The 18137-nt window shown below is 36.5% G+C and overlaps 1 protein-coding gene across 1 annotated transcript; it reads left to right on the top strand.

Annotated features, from left to right (window-relative positions):
• Positions 1-6503: 6503 nt before the first annotated feature.
• LOC129942424 (TRAF3-interacting protein 1) lies at positions 6504-16303 on the top strand. Its single transcript, XM_056051348.1, has 5 exons — positions 6504-6735; positions 14006-14123; positions 14190-15547; positions 15606-15817; positions 15873-16303. The coding sequence occupies exons 1-5, from the start codon at positions 6604-6606 to the stop codon at positions 16018-16020; spliced, it is 1968 nt and encodes a 655-aa protein (XP_055907323.1). The 5' UTR covers positions 6504-6603; the 3' UTR covers positions 16021-16303.
• The last annotated feature ends 1834 nt before the right edge of the window (positions 16304-18137 follow it).

Here is an 18137-nt window from a genome sequence, read left to right as displayed (position 1 = left end):
GCCAATGTTTTTAATTTTTGAAAAGGTGTTTGAGTTAAAAGTACATTTTTACCAAAGATTAGTATCGTTTTTTTTTATATTTTGTACAAAAACTGTCAATTAAATTTTTCTCATAATTTTACTAGATGTCAAAAACGTTATTTTTAGTTACATAAAATTGTTTTGGAGATGAAATCATTTTTTGTTCCTATAATTTTCTAGGCGAACAATATTTTGTTTTTCATTTATTTTGATTTATTAAAAAATTTGAATTTTTCAAAAAAATATATTTGTTTAGTACCGTTCGTGAGATATTTATTGTTTACCAAAATATTTACCCTTTTTTCAAATTACTATGTCAAAAAAAACAACCCACGCAATTTTCTTGAGAGCCCTTTTTGCATCTTTCTACATTATTATCTATGTACATATGTATATAACACAATTTATTTCAAGTCTATATCTGTACTGGTTCTTGAGCTATGGACGACGAAAAAACGTCGCGAACGTATTATTTCGACTCTAGGGACCTTGAAACGTCGAGATATGTCAAAATTTTGAATTTGACAAATCGGACCCATTACCTTTACTTCCTATGTTAAGTTAAAAATGTTCGCACTATTATTAGCATGGTTTAAAAATATTTGTCTCATTTGAAAATGATTCGAAAAAAATTGGGAAAACCTTAATTTTTCTAATTGGCAACCACAAAAAGTTTATATTCTAATTTTTTTCTATTTTTTGTCCTGTGTGTTTTTTTTAAAATGATTTAATTGCCAATCAACCAATCAAAAAAAAAAAAAACAAATTATACAAAATATAAATAATAAATTATAACAAAAATGTATTTTTGACTCCCTCGAACTTTCACTGAATTTGTATACATTCTTCTCCATCTTCTGTTTTTTTAATAATCTGGAAATGTATTATTTTATAATGGAATTCTCACTTACATGCAAACTATGTGGAACAAATTGTAAAAAGATGTCAGGTCGAGCGTTCCTCTTCATGATAGTACTATTCAATTATATATACAAAGATGAGAAGTGTTCCCTTCCAATTGTGAACACTTCCTTTCCTTATTCAATTAAATATACATTTAATTCTTATTTAAGGTTTGGGTATGATTAGTAGGTTTTTAAAGTTTCAACTGTTAAAACGCCAATCATTTAAATCTCGATCGTGCAAAATGTCGACTGATGCCGGTGATGGTTGTTAAAAAGTCTATTTTAAAAATGTCTCTGAAATGACGATAATTGCAAAGTGGTGCAATGTTTTAATATGCATTGAAAGCATTATAATACTAAGCTTTTTAAATAAAATAAAATAAATTAGGTGGCGCAACAGTCCATGAAAAACCAGGGCCTGGTGACTTACAACTTTCAACCATTCCTGTGTGCGAGTAATGTTGTCAAAGATGGAAGGGATCTACTGTTTATATGCCAAATCCGAACGGCTTATTTGAGAAAGCACTTTTTTATGACAAGAATTACTCTTGGAGGATTTGTAAATTCCTTGCAAGAGTCAGTACCCGTGAAAAAAACTTTTGGATGGCACAGCCAGGGAGTGAACCCAAGAACTTTGGCATGACAGTCCAACGCACTAACCATCACCATCATGGGGTAAAATAAATTGATTCATTTTTGATTTCACGTCAAATCTGCAGACCTGGTGGATGTATCCCTCCTTACACAAATCCTAATGCAATTTTGTTTTCATAAACGTTTAACTGGGACATTGAAATTGTCAAAATTCAACTTTGCTTTGTGAAAAACTACACTACAAAGCTAGACAATCTGGAACTGTCATATTATTGACAAATGCAAATATATAAAATAAAAAACATTTTTAATTTTATAACTTTAAAATATCTTTTGTGTTTTTAAACTCAATAAAATCAAATTTAAACACAATTTGAATGATTTATAAAGGGTGTCCCAAAATTAACGCAAGATTTGAATTAAATAGAAAACGTCGTTTTTAGTCTTTTGATAGTTATATTTTTATTGACTCGTAAAGTACATAGGATAGGGTTATGTATGGAATAACACATCGGACACGGCTTTGCATGCACATGCGCACTCTTTTGTTGAAATTTTCCATGACCATTCTGCATAAATGTGGCTGAATTTCGTTGATGCAGCGTTGAATCTCCTCCTTTAATGCACGGGTGGTTGTGAGCTTGTTGACATAGACTTGTGATTTCAAATAACCCCATAAAAAGAAGTCTAATGGTGTTAAATCACACGATCTAGGAGGCCAATTTTGATCACCGAAACGAGAGACTACACGACCTGGAAATGTCTCATGCGGTGATTGAATTGTTTCACGGGCTGTATGACATGTGGCACCGTCTTGTTGAAACCACATATTGGACACATCAATATCATCCAATTTTGGCAGAAAGAAGTGTGTTATCATGTCGCGATATCGAGCACCAATAACAGTCACTGCTTGACCAGCATCATTTTTAAAAAAATATGGCCCAATTATGCCTCCAGCCCAAAATCCACACCATACAGTCACGCGTTGTGGATGCATTTGTTTTTCGACAATCACATGTGGGTTCTCCGAACCCCAAATGCGGCAATTTTGGCGATTGACAAAGCCAAAAATACTCCATTTACCAAGATCGGAATCTTTCGTACGTTTCACTCTTCCAAACCCGTTTGTTTACATTGTTGTATTTGTAATTTTGACAATTAGTCCATGAATAGATGTGAAAACAAACAAAAAAAAAACGATGCCGTGGGCTAGCGGCACTTTGCAAAGCAAAAACAAAATGGGGTGGTTAATAAGTTTGTTTTCAGATTTTTCCTTTTACTTTTTTCGATGAAAAACTCAGTTTTAAGCTTTAGTTTTGCAGTCATTTTGTTGATAGCGAACCTATGTAATTTTTTTCTTGAAAAAAGCATGTTCAACACCAGTTAAATATAATTTATTCAATCATTTACAGCAATCACTACGAAATTGTTCAAATTTCATAACTAACTTCGGATTATTGTATCAAAAATGCGTTCGAAGAACCATCAAGTTAAGGGTGCGAGCGCAATTTATTGAATTCAAATTTTGTTTGCAAGTATTTAAAATCTGTATCAATTTAATTAATTTAAGTATATTTATAGTTTGTTTTTGATTATTTAAGCTTGCAACTATTTTTCAATTCCATTTTGATTAGTAAATATTTAATTTAAAAAAAGAGTTATAATCGAAAAACACCTCATCCATAACAATCTTGATTGATGGAAGCATACATGTATTTGCTATCAAAAAAAATTATGCTTCAAAGAAACACAAATATTAAAAAAAAAAATAATCAGAACGATTATAACGAACTTGTTGAATAAATGCATAGCAAATAAAATGCAAATTTTGACGTTTATTACAAAACGAAAACGTCAAAAAATCGTTCTAAATTCATGCACAATTGATTCAATAGATCATGTAATCGACATGAATGTTTATTGTTGACGTACAGAACTTTCTTTTAGTGAATTCCCACAGTTTGACGCAAAATACGATTTTCATTCATTCCTTAAAAATGTTAAGTTACAAAAGTTCAAGTTTACTTATTATTGTTTGAAGGGTATGTTTAATAAAAATGCTGCTAAAATTGAAAACAAATTAATGAGTTGTACGTACATATATGTTTTTGTTTTTGTTAATATAATAAATACTATTGTAGATTACTTTTTATAAAATGCAGAACATAGAAGAAAGTATACATAAGCAATAGTTTTCAGATATAAAGCAGAGGTTAGCTTAGAAAAATATTTTTGAGAAAGCCAATAATATTTAAGGTAATTAATATAATAAAATTTAAGGTATTTATTGCACTCATTTAGTTGGTATTGTGTTTAACCATATTGCCTATTTTTTCCTTAAAAATGCTTTACACAAAGCAACTTATTTTTAAAACATGGTTCCCTCAAATTTGTATTCCAAAATCTAACTACAAACAAAATTCTAACACAGTCCCTCAAAAAGAAATTTTCAGAAATATTCCTGCAACAAACAAAACTAAAACTTGGTCGTGCAATTATCGAACTGCTTAAATGATGAAAATACTAATTTAATTGAGGAATCTTAACTAGCTAAAGTTGGCAATGGAACTTCACAAGTAGCATTGTCTGTACAAAGAAATTTTGAGGCATCCGCCTATTGTTTCCACCTGAACTTCTAACGTCGCAAAAAAATGTTCTAAGCCAACTACACCTGAAAAAATTGTCTGTTTTGTCGTTTTACAAAGTATTGTGTTATATTTTTGTCCATTTCCATCTATACTTAACCAGTTCCAGCTCATATTGCGTTCGCAAATAATTTAAGTAAATAAAAACCAGCACTAATAAATCATTAAATACGTATTTGGTCAATCTTATTTTATATACATTAACAACATTTATTCGGATTGAAATTAAAAAGCTACACAAATCTTCCAATTTAAGACCATGTCAGCACTTCAGATTCTGTTGGTTAGGATTGTTTAGTTTTTGAACGAGGCCATAAAACATTCAAAATAAAGCATTTAGATGTGCCTGCAGACTAATGAAGCATTTTGATGGGCCGGAACACTAAATGTGAGAATGTGTTTGGTTTTTGCATCATTTCACGCACACTTTCTCACAATTCGTGTGTACTTAGCTTGTAGGCAAACCGAAATGTCAGTCTGAGATTCCGATCTTGGTAATGGAGTATTTTTGGACAAAGCCATCAAGATGAAAATGTGCTTCATCGCTTAGGATGATGTTCAATAATCCATTCAACGAACTCTCTTCTCTGTCTATGGTCATTAGGCTTCAATTGTTGTGTTAATTGAATTTTGTAAGCATGAAGACACAGATCTTTGGTGAGTATACGCTGTAGAGAGGTTCTTGAAATTTGCAATTCTTGTCCACGACGTCGAATTGAGGTCCTGGATTGTCAGCAACACTCTCACGCACTGCTTCGACATTCACATTTGAACGGCTTGTTTTTGGACGACCAGTGTGTTTGGCGTCTCCAACGGATCCAGTCTCCATGAATTTTTCAATTAATCTCTTCACAGTTGACGAAGTTAAAACACTATTCCGACCATATTTTGTATGAAATTTTCGAACTGCAGCCGCCAAGGTTTCACTATTTTTGAAATATTCTTTAATAATGAAGACACGTTGTTCTATCGTGTAACGCTCCATTTTTAATAACCCTATACTGTTAGCTGTCAAATTGCTTTTTTTTCAGGGTTGCCAACACTTCACTGCACAAATGGCGGCAAATTCAAATCTTGCGTTAATTTTGGGACACCCTTTATTTGTATTTAAATACTGAACCATTTATTTCAGCACCTGATTCTGAAACGTCAAAATCATTCTCCACAAACTTTGTAGCCGAAATTTGTACACTACGTCAGAGGGGAAATTTCAACTAATTTTGTAGTTAGATTAAGCCAACGAGAATGGGCAGGTTCAGGCGACATAAGGGACTTAAAAGTAAGGCAAGTTTCTAGCATCTGATTGGCCAGCTGCCAAAAAATTGTCTTCCAATTAAGGCAACTTGATTGGAAACTTGACTGGAAAGTAAGCCAAGAAAAATCTCCCTAACTATCAAGTCAAGTCAACTTATGTCAGAATGACAATCGATCTTTTTTTTAATTAACTGAAACTTGAACTTTATTCCCTTACGATTTTTTTTATTTTTCGCACAATTTTATTTAATATTTTGTGTAAAAGGGTAAACTGAAGATAGAAGTTAGGGAAGTAAAGTTCTGAGTTTGAAGTTTATGAGACTTGAAAAACTAACTATTTGGGGTTCAAGGAATGCAGTTGACTGCAAATGAAGTCCCTTATGTTGTCTGAACCTGCCCAATACCTTGACTACGTAGCCACAAGATTAGTGAATGCGACCAATGCTGGTCTTTTTAACCCCTTCTTGAATGTTCACTTCACTTTTCAGTTTATTTTGGGATCTACACATGACATGCAGCAGTTTGTTTGCTTCAAAATTCGACATTTTTGCCAATTTTGTATGAACGACATTTTGACGAACGGTATTTTAACGTAATAGCCTCTTCTACTTGTCTACATATGTATTAACAATCTGTAAACTTTAAAGTTTTTAAAACGTCCTTTTTTTGACTTATCTACAAAAGCAACATTATTGTGATCGACAATAGTTTAGGGTTGCCTAAACAAAATTTGCATAATTGCTTTAGCTTTGTATCTTATGTTGATGGCAAGTCTAGAAAATTAATTATGTTATTATTTCTTTTACATAATCTTGTACTAAAACAGTACCCTGAGAGATCAAAAACACATTTCTGACTAAATTATATTCTGCACTAATTGATTAGTTCTTTACATAGATTTATATTCGGCAAGGATACCAATAGGTTGGTGCACTCTTCAGCTAAGGGTAAATATCAACAAGTCGTTGATTCTGATTAATTATTTGTCTTTACAAACAAAACAAAAATAAAACAAATCATAAATCTCGTGCGTCGAATCGAATATCTCGTTGCTAGGCAATCAACTTTGTCAAACATATCGAGGATTTTTTTGTCTTTAGTTAGAAATAATTTAATTAAGAAAGTGTCATATTAAATAAAATGTTATTAATTTTATTTGTTTAAACTTTTTTTTAACCAAAATGTCTGTAATTGATGCACAAGTTATAAAACGAACTCAAGATACTCTTGGAAGATATGTGAAGAAACCAGTACTAAGTGAAAAACTATTGAAGAAACCTCCTTTTCGATTTTTACATGATGTCTTTAATACGGTAAAGTAATGAAGTTCCAATGAGATAAAATATTGATAATAAGTAAATATCAATATGTTAATAACAAACATATGTATGTAGACAAAGGTATTTAAAAACTTCTATTTTGAAAGATTTTTGAAATCGTGTACAATAGATTTTGTAAAAGAAGCAACATCGTTTTCAATGTTTCATGCTAAAACAGTCAATTTAATTACAGTGAGGACGTGAGGAGGAACCCTTAACCCTTACTTAGGGTTGTGGTGGCAGTATATAAAATTGCTTAGTGCTTTGAAGCCTTCGAATTTTGTCTTGGAAAAATGATTTTATTTATGGGGAAATACGGAAAGCCATACAATAATTTTACGAATAGACCATTTTTATCACCCGTTCGATTAGCGATTTTTTTCTCGAGGCAGAGTAAATCATAGAAGCTTTCCCGAAATCATATTTCCTAAAATATGGGGCCAACAATTTCCGTAAATATTTTTTTCAAACGTCAATAAGAGGTCGGAGTGTCTTTGTCAAATTCTCCAGTTCATGTGTATGGTAAATATTGAAAGTAGTAACTTGATGTTGTTGTTCTTATCGGCTGTTTCTAATGACAGAACGGATTTGCTCAACTACCATGATTATTTGACCAATAGATCTTTTCTCAGTCGACGCTACCATTCTCTTCATGTTTACCAAACTAATTACCAGAAATTGTAGACATCTTGTATGGTTCTTCCTTTGATTTCGATGTGTTAAACGTGAACCAATGTCTGTCTGATCTGAACTTGGTGGACGTCTAAGACTGACTTAAGCCGTGCTTAAATAGACTATGCATTTTTGTTCCTCTTTCACGGTAGCAAATGGAAATTTGTCTCTTTTGGTCTTTGAAACATAATCAACACCATTGATTTGGTATAGTTCATGTATTTAAACAAACTTTAAAACTGGACACACATTTAAACCCAGTAACCCTCAAAGAAATCCCGACTATGGAAAACATATAATCATAATCATAATAAGAAATTAAATATCGGTATTAACGGACGGACGGGTCAGAAACGGAAGAAGATGAGGGCTGCTAACCTTTCTTCTATCAACACAACATACGGGACTTCATGGCTGAATCACAAACACGCTTCAGCTTCGGCTTCGCCTGACGTTTACGAGTTCAGCCGTAGGAAATCAATACATGCTATCACAATGGAGCTTCGACCTCACGTTTCGTTAGACAATCGTAAGGAAAATAACGTAATGTGACTAAAAACCGAAGCTCTAGTTCAATTATCTGAACATTTGCTTTTTTCTGACAGGTCAACAGCTGTAAAAAAAAATATTAACTAACAAAATATTTGCTCTTTGGAGGGATGAAATAATAGAAATGTCATTCAAAGCAACCTCGAAGCAAGGCAGTCGTAACGCAGACGAAGTCGACTCTGAAGTGTGTTTGTGATTCAGCCATCATTTGCAGTCAACTTTATTCTTTGAACGTAAATGTTGACTAAGGCAACTAGTTAGTTTTACAAGCGTCATGAATTTCAAATTTAGAACTCTACTTCGCAAACCTATACTTTAAAGTTCATAATACAAAAAGTACCAACAAAATTATTGTCTACAAAATACTCCTCAGGCAAGCTACAAGTCCACCACTATTTGTATTTTGTGTTGTAAAGAAATATTAGTCATTTCTTTTCCGAATGTACAAGGAACCCTTCTACAGAAAGCGTTAAATGACGTTGTTGGAAATAAAAAAATCATAGAGTAATAAAGTTCAGCTTTCAGTTAAATGAAAAATCATTATCAACTGTCATTTTGATAGAGTAGACTTGGCTTCATATACCCTGGTTACAAGATGAGATCGAGGAATCGAATCGAATTGAGATTTGGATCCAGGTATATGGTGGCACTGAATTGAGGAATCGAATTCAAATTGAATCGAAATGACATTTGGGTTTTATTTGTGTGTGTCCTGCTACGTGAATAACTTTCAAATAAATTTCAAGTTTTATAACAATGCTCTCAAAGCAAAGATGAGTGCCAAATTAAATTCAGCTTAGAACCAAAAATACTTACTTACTTAAGGTACAGCCCGGGCGGACCTGGGCCTCAACCAACCTACGTCTCCCAGCTCGGTCTCTAGCTAGCTGTCTTCAGTTTCACACGCCAAGTTGGTTGAGGTCCTCTCCCACCTGGGTGCGCCGCCGTCCCTCGGGATTGGATTCGACGCAGGCAGCATAGGACTCCTTATTGGAGACTCGATCGGAAAAGAAAATTTCAGTCTCTTGCGATTGTAGCCGTCTAACGTCGAATCTTCTCACAGTACTTTCTTGTTTTGGCTTGGACCGGGATACCCGAACCAATACCTTGGCTACAACGAGGTAATGGTCCGAGTCAATGTTGGCCCCTCGGAAAGTTCGGATATCCTGTATACTGGAGAAGTGTCGTGCGTCGATCGCAATGTGGTCAATCTGGTTGACGGTTGATTGATCAGGAGATTTCCATGTCCCCTTGTGGATATTAAGATGTGTGAAATGCGTACAAGCTACCAGAACGTCTCGCCCCGCAGCGAAATCGACCAGCCTGAATCCGTTGTCGGAGGTAGTGTCGTGCAGGCTATATCTCCCGATTATGCCACCAAAGATGTCTCCTCTTCCTAGCTTGGCATTAAAATCTCCTAAGACAATTTTAATGTCATAGCCAGGGCACTGCTCATATGCCTTGTCCAAGAGCTCGAAGAATATGTCTTTGGTGTCTTCATGTTTCTCCTCTGCTGGAGCATGCGCGCATATAAAGCTTTTGTTGGCGAATTTAGCCTTGATGCGGATTGTCGTGATGCGCTCGTTCACACTGTTGATAATCAAGACTTTTTGCCTGAGTCTAGTTCCGACAACAAATCCACACCCAAAAAGATGCTGCCGTAGTATATATCGCAGTCTTTTAGTTTGCGTTTGCCGGGTCCATCCCATCGCACTTCTTGGATGGCGGTAATATCTGCCTTGCAGCAGTTTAGAGCTTCCGCTAATTGTTCGACTGCACGTGGTCTGTTAAGGGACCTAACATTCCACGTACAGATCCGAAGTTCGTTGTCCTCATTTCGTTTGCGTGGCTTGTCAACAGTGAATCCGTCCGTATCCGAGGCTTGTTGGTGCTTCGCAACTAAAGGTATTTTTTACGTGGCCAGGAAGTCACCCCGACGGCACAACCCCCAAACTGGAGGGCCAGATCCTTAGTATAATTCCAAGGAAGGGGAGCCGGATAAACCGCTCCTTACAGGCCTAGGCTCCGAATATGTCGAAGAAGCCCTATAAGGTGTTCACTAAGTAGTTCAACCTTACTGGAACTGTAGACGCCACCGTTGATTCCATCTCGAGAATTCGTCCGCTACCGAGAGGTGCCTTAGTGGAAACACCATTCCACCACCCCACTCTCGTTTGCTGCCCCCAACAACTTTCCACTGGGAAAGTATTTTTATTCCTTCAATTTAGTAAAACAAAATATAGCCAATAGTTATTCATTACCAAGTGGCAGTCAAAGCTATTGTCACAAAGGCAGAAAAAGTAAAACCGTGGGGATTGCTTTTCATTCATCAAAGTAAAACGCGTAACCCTTTTGGTCCCAGGGCATAATTAAATTTACGGAAATGAAATCAATTAATTTTGATCTAGTTCTGTCAAAATTCAAATTTTCACCTCTTTTGCCTCCCATTTGGGAAAATAAATTGATTTAAGATCAGATCTGGATTTTTTGGCAGATTTACCATTCTTTGCACTTATACTAGTACAATTATAAAGAAATGTTAAGATATAAATTTTAAAGCTATACCACACTCGTTAACACGTACACGACAAAAAATGACAAAAAGAAAAACAATGCCAATCGTGTTCTATGCGAACCGAAAAAAAAATCAATTTTTGACGGGAATCTGAATTTGTCGAAAAGACTATCTTCATAATTCGTTCGACTACCGGTTTTCGGACCTCTTTCAACAAGTTTTTCCACTTATCTTGGGTGCAATTGACGTCCTGGCTTACGTCGTCTTTTGAGCGTAAGCTAAGCAGGGCTTTCCGAGCGGATTTTTTTCCCTTATGCTGAGTCTAACAAGATACATTTATCACAGTATTGGTTTTGAGATAGATAACGGCATCGTAGTTTTCCCGAAATAGTCTTGTCAACAGGGCTAACAATTCCCGTAAGACTTTACTCAAGGACGCTGATAAGAGATCGGAATGCCTTGTCTTAAGATACCCAATTCTGGGGTCAATATGTGAGTACAGCCAGTACTTACATACTTCTTGTTGTAATTGTCTAATACAGTTGACCAAAGATATTTGAAGAATAGGTTAGGTTAGGTTGGAGTGGATGGCCAGATGTAATTGACGCACGTAGACCTCAAGGGTTCATTGTGATACCACTAATGAGGTTACTCATGGGAGAGTAATGAATTGAAACAAACCATTTCGTCCTTTTAATAAAGTTAGAGAGAGGTTTTGTGTCAATCGTTGCCACTTCACTGGTATTATCGAAGAAGGGATTACCGAGAAAGTTATTCCTTCTGTTTCCTCTTCCTCCTCGTCCATGCAGCTTCTACAGAAGTCATTTGTGTAGACCCCTAGCCTCAGAGCATGTCTTCCTATGAGGCAGTGTCTTGTTATTACTCCAATTGTAGAGCTTATACTTTGTCTGCTCAGGGATATCAAGCCTTTTGACCGTTTTAAGTTTATACTTGGCCATATTTGCTTGGTTGCTAAGCAGGTGCTACTCTGTGACCATCTAGCATTTGTTGATTCTAGAGCATACTGTTTGAGAAGATATTTGCATGTAGCAAGTGGTATTCCTATGTTATGTTTTTGTCTAACATTAGGCATAAGTGTTCCGTTTTTGGCGAGCTCATCGGCTTTGCAATTTCCCGGAATGTCTCTGTGGCCCGGCACCCAAATGAGGTGAATATTAAACTGTTCCGTCATCTCATTCAGAGATGATCGAAAATCGTGGACTAATTGAGAGTTTGTGGAGACAGACGCGAGAGATTTAAGAGCGGCTTAGCTGTCTGAGAAGATTCGTATATCCTTACAAGATATAACGTTTTCTTTGATCCAGGATAGTGCTTCTTTAATCGCCATTACTTCTTCCTGGAATACACTACATTGATTGGGAAGTCTATAGGATAGACTGAGATTCAGTTGTTCTGAAAAGATACCACTTCCAACTCCGTGATCGGTCTTTGAATCGTCAGTATAGAAGTGTACCGCATCGTCTTCCAGGGGTCTCTCTTCTTCCCAGAAGGATCTTGAAGGGATGGACACATGGAAGCTTTTACCGAATACCATTTTTGGGGTGGTATAGCCTAAGCGATCCGGGATAGATCTGAAACTGTCTAGAATAGTAACATGTCCAGTATTGTTACTGTTTCATTGAGTGGTGGCTCTTAGTCTCACACATGAGTTGGCTGCCACCATTTTGGAGAAGATGTCAAGAGATGCTAGGTTTAGAAGCACTTCCAGTGCTGCGGTTGGTGCTGAGCGAAGTGCTCCTGTGATGCACATACCTGCTCACCGCTGGACTTTGATGAACTTATTTAGATTATCCATTTTGATCCTATGGCCTTTTTACAATTAAAAAGCGTTACAGTAGCCTTTTTCACTCTTTCATCAATATTTGCCTTCCAATTTAGTTTTTTGTCTAAAATGAGGCCTAAATATTTAGCTTGGCCGGAAAAGCTTAATGGTATTTCTTTAATCTTGGGTGGGCTAATCTGAGGAATTTTATATCTTCTCGAAAAGAGTATTAATTCTATTTTATGTGGCAACGTCGTCAGCATAGGCAATCACATTGAAACCCTCTGCTTCCAATGATGTAAGTAGGTCGTTTAATACCATGTTCCGTAGAAGAGGTGAAAGGACCCCACCTTGGGGAGTGCCTCGATTCACCGATCTGGTGGTAGTAAAACTTCTCATGCTAGAAGTTATTGTCCTGATTTTGAGCATGAGACTTATAAGATCTATGAGTGATTTCTCTAATATCAACTTTTTCATTGCTGTTGTGAACGCCTGGTAACTGACGTTGTTGAAAGCTCCTTCATTATCTAGGAACGCTACTAAGTTATATTCTTTGTATTCGAAGGAATGTTCAATAATACGTACCAGCGAGTGAAGTGCTGATTCTACTGATTTTCCCTTAGAGTAAGCATGTTGAGCTGTGGAAATGAGACATGGTTTTAAGTTATGTCTGATGTAAATTTCAATCAATCTTTCCAAGGTTTTAAGAAGGAAGGATGATAGGCTGATTGGTCGTAGATCTTTAGGGTTAACGTGTGAGAGTTTCCCTGCTTTAGGAATGAAGACTACTTTTGCCATTCTCCAGGCTTTGGGAATATATCTCAACCTTAAACAGCTTGTCAGAATGAATTCCAATGGTGGAATGATCATGTCTGAGCAGTTGAAGAATAAGACTCCTTCAAATTCATGCTCACTTATTTTAGGAAAGACAAAATTTATATGTATTAATCTGCAATCTACTTCAACCAAGTTTAATATTCTGTACTATTTCCTCTTCCACGGTAAATTTTGGAAATGAGCCCCGTTTGGTCATTAAACATAAAAAGAGTCCTCTATGGATACGGGAATATGATATTTAAAGAGACTATTCACAACTTTGCACAGATTTTAACCCAATAGAACTTAAAAGAAATCTCTACTATGGAGCAATGGAAGTAAAACAGAATCATAACCAGAAATTAAGTATCGGTCTTTACGGATGGCTCAGAACCGGAACAGGAGTAAGGGCTAATATCTTTTCTTTTATATAACCCTTCCCAACAACGAACATTAGAGTTTCTAGACTATTGCAGTGTCTTTCAAGCAAAATTTCTTAAGCTGCAAGGGATATTTCTTCCTCTAATCAAAGATGTTAAGATTGTACCGTAATGAGTTACCTTAACTCGGCAAAGCAAACACAGAAATGAGAGAGCAGACATTTTGCCCATAAATGAAATGTGAAATTTACAGCCCTTACTTAATCAAGTTTAGAGAAAATTGTGCCTAAATATTTGATATAAATATATCGTTCATCCGCGAATACCCTTAAAAAAAGAAAAACAGGACTCCCGCTTCCTAAATCTCCACCTATCCAAATTCTGGCCAGTCTGGGAAACAAAATTGCCAATACTGATGCATCAGTCCGTGGAACATAATCTTGTATTTCACAAACAAATTGTTTAGTTCTTATTATTTAAATATAAATTAAATTATTATGTCTTTGAAAAAAGTAGGAAATTATTCATTTAACAAAATATATTCTTTAGGTAATAAGAGAAACTGGATACTTCGAAGGTCTTTATACCCCCGAAGAACTTAACCATGAGACCATTTTTGATCGCGATGCAAAAATGAAATTTCTACAAAAGATGATCGATACGATAAGTAAGTCTCTTAAGAGCTGAATTAAAAACAAAACAAACTTCTTTAAATAAACATATTTAATTTAAGAACTCATTACCAATGAACCTTTAACGGTTAGAACTTCAAAAATTGTAGCCGGTCATGAGCCAGAGAAAACCAACGAACTGTTGCAATTTATGGGAATTGTTATTGAAATGAAGCTCGATTGGAAGACTGCAGTTGAAACCGTTAAGAATGAAGGCAGCTCATTGAGTACAAAACAAAAACCGAAAGACAAAGAAGTTAAAGAAAAGAAATCCACAGATAGATCACCAAAGGTTGTCGCAACTAAGAAATCGGAAAGCTCAAAAGAAAAGGCTGGCAAGACCGAGGTTAAAGATAAGACCAAGTCAAAAGATGTAAAAGATAAGTCTTTGAAAAAGCCTTCAAAATCAAGCGATGTGGAAAAGGGTGATGAGAAGAAACTCAAGAGTAAGGTCAGCAAAGAAGCATCAAAGAAAATTTCGCCAAAAAAGACCAATGTAGAAAATACGGTTGACTCCCAACGAGAACCCCAAGAAAACACCAAGACCAAAACTAAGAGTCCAGAAAAAGTTGATACCGTCAATGAACCCAAAAATGAATTGAAAAAACAAAGTGAAAGCTTGGAAGGAGAAAATGTTATAAATAAACCAGTGGAAGAACAAAAAGTCTCTACTCCGCCAAAACCACCTTCTCCTTCGGTAGATGGCAAAAACCATGAAGTCAATAGCAGTAAAAGAGAAGATTTATTACTATCCTCTGCAGCAGAGGATGTAACAACTGGAAATGAAAGTCGACGATCATCCAGCAGTAAACGTTCATCTGGTAGAAGTCGTAGATCAAGTGCTGAAAAGTCTAGAAAATCCAAATCTGATGACACACTTGTACAAACTCCTCCAGATCATATTGATGCTCTCAAAACAGTAACTGAAGAGCCTCCAACAGAAGTTCCTACTAGTCCTTCTCTGAAATCTTCAATTTCCAACACAAATTCAGACGTTAAAAGAGAATCCACATTTGTGAGAGAGAATTCAAAGGAATCTACACAAGTTCCAGCCCCAACACGACCCCGAACCTCACTCAGACCTCCAAGTGCTAGACCAGCTTCGGCACGACCAGGAGCTCCTCGTCGAAGAGATAAAAACATCGAAATAGTACTTCAGCCAAATGACCAAATCAAATTATCAGGAATTAGTGTTAAATTAGAGACTTTCACTTCAGAGCTCGAAGACGATGGCGAAAATTTGGTTATAATAGAAAACCCAAATACAATCGAGGACCAACTGCAGCAAAGCAACAATATTGAAAAGAATTCTACCCAAGATGATTCACAAAATCAGGGACATTTGGTTCAACAGATTCTGGAAACGCAAAAAGAACTAGTACAAGGTTCCTCTCCTGATACCGAATTAACCAGAAGCAAGGTATGCATGTTTTATTGTATTTGAAGCAGTTCTTTTCATTGATTGCAATTTTTACCAGGAGAATGATATCTCTAATTTGAATTCCCGACAAAGCTCAGCCCGTCAAATGAACAGCTTACGAGATGTCATACAAAATCTAACAAAATCTGTGAATCCTTTGGGCAAATTAATGGACTTCATTCCAGAAGACATCGATGCAATGCAATTAGAACTTACCATGTGGAGAGATACTTACAACCAATCTTCAATTGAGCTGAAAAAAGAAAGGAGGTAAGTATTATGAAGCATAAAAGTTCACGAGTGCTTAAAATCTTACATTTCCAAGCTTAACCGAATCAGTAACAGAACCAATGAAAAATCAACTCGTCACAATTGAAGCCAATATAAAGGAATATCGTGAAATGATCGATAGCTGTCGTTCGAAAATATTACAAAACGCTGAGAAAATCCAGCGGCTATTAACCACACAATAAGAATAGGACAGAAGAGACGGTGGAGGCGGCCCGGCGTGCAGCGATTGTGACTTCAGAGGTCTTCTATTAAATTAAAGTCTTAACTTAATTGTTTAACTCAGTTTACACAAATCTTATGAGGGTTGAAATACTTTGATGATCTTAATATTCAATGTTACTAATATGGCGGCTACGGAAGGTTCTTCTTGTTTCCTTTTTTATCAAATCCAAATGAAATCACGTGTTAATTAGTCTTAATAAAGTTGTTTATTTATCAAACAAATGACCAATTAATTAATAATAATTTGGAGTTTTTGTTTATTATTATGCATGCAATTTATTTCGCTGTGAGTATGGTTTTAGTTTTCGTGGAATTTTGGTTTACTCTTACAGCTTTATACATTTTTGGGTAAGGCCTAATTTCAAATTTATTTACTTACTAAAGGTGGCGCTACAGTCCGGGCGGACCTGGGGCTCAACCAACATGTTAACTAGGTCAGTGTCGATGTACAGCCCGTACAGTTCGTAGTTATATCTTCTCCTCCATTCTCCATCTATGCGTACGGGAACAAAAATCACCCGAAGAATTTTTCTCTCAAAGCATCCTAAGACGCTCTCATCTTTCTTTGACAGGATCCAAGCCTCAGTGCCATAAATGATGATGATTGTCTTATAGATGGTGATTTTAGATGCTCGAGAAAGGACTTTACTTCTCAAGTGCCTTCTAAGTCCAAAGAAGCAGCGATTTGCAAGAGTTTTTCTTCGTTTGATTTCAGCGCTGGTGTCGTTGTCTGTGTTTATAGCGGTGCCTAGGTAGACAAAGTCCTTAACTACATCGAAGTTATAGATGTCCATGGTGACGTTTTGTCCAAGACGTCGTTATTCATTGTACTTTTTTGATGAGAGCACATACTTGGTCTTGCTCTCATTGACCTGACCACTAAACCCATCTTCTCCGCCTCCGTCGAAATACTCAAAAACGCTCCACTGACATCACGCTTTGATCTTCCAATTATGTCAATATCATCTGCGTTTCCAAGTAGTTGGATGGATCTTTGAAAGATTGTGCCTCTAGGGTTGAAGGTTGAGTTTTGCACAATTCTTTCCAGAACGATATTAAAGAAGTCGCATGACAGTACATCGGCTTGTGTAAAACCTTTCTTGACATCATATGCACCGATAAGATCTTTTCCGATCTTGATAGAGCAGCGTGCATTCTCCATTGTCATTCTGCACAAATGGATAAGTTTGACAGGAATGCCAAAACTAGACATTGCTCTGTAGAGTTCTTCCCTACAGATTCCGGAATACGCGTCTTTAAAATCGATAAAGGGATCTTGGGTATCGATTTGAAGTTCCTGGGTTTTTTCCAAGATCTGCCGTGGTGTGGTGTGTCTGACGCCACGCTGATAACGGCCAATTAGGTTGTTGAGGAACGGCTTCAGACGTTCACATAATAAGGCAGAGGAGATCTTGTATGCAATGTTAAGGAGACTGATGCCCTGTAGTTGGCGCAATTTAGAGGATCTCCTTTTTTATGTATCATGCAAACTATACTGATCGGGCATGCTTTCTTCCGACAAATCAGTTGGTGGATGCTCCCTACCAAGTCATCTTCTGCTGCTTTGAATAGTTCGGCAGCGATGCCGTCAGCACCAGCAGTTTTGTTTGACTTCAGTTTGGATATAGCTATCTTCACTTCGTCGAGGTCGGGTAGGCGGATTGTTGATCTGCGTCGCCTAGGTTGAGTGGTTCTAACTCCCTTACAGCGGAGTTCGGTTCGTCATCGCCGTTATATAGTTTAGAAAAGTGGTCTTTCCATATTTTCAACATAGACTGCGGTTCTACTACGATGTTCCCCTGATCGTCTTTACAGGCTTCGGTTCGTGGCTGGTACCCTTGGGAGGTTTTTTTTTGGTAAAATTTAATAACCTCATTCCCGTTGTGACATCCCTCTATCTCCGCGATCGCGCGCTTCTCATGCTCTCTTTTTATCCATCTAAGAAGCCTGTGTTCCTCTCTCCTCTTCTAGTCCTTTTGTGTAGCGCCGTTTTGTATGCGCCTCTTGTTTCGCTGCGTGCGCTTGCCGTCATTCGTCGTCAAATCAGGGGTTTCACTGTTGTGGCTGTGTGAAACCT

The sequence above is a fragment of the Eupeodes corollae genome, chromosome 1, assembly GCF_945859685.1.
Source record: "Eupeodes corollae chromosome 1, idEupCoro1.1, whole genome shotgun sequence".
NCBI classification, from domain to species: Eukaryota; Metazoa; Arthropoda; class Insecta; order Diptera; family Syrphidae; genus Eupeodes; species Eupeodes corollae.
Note: the sequence above shows the minus strand (reverse complement) of the source record. Positions and strands in the feature narration are given on the sequence as shown.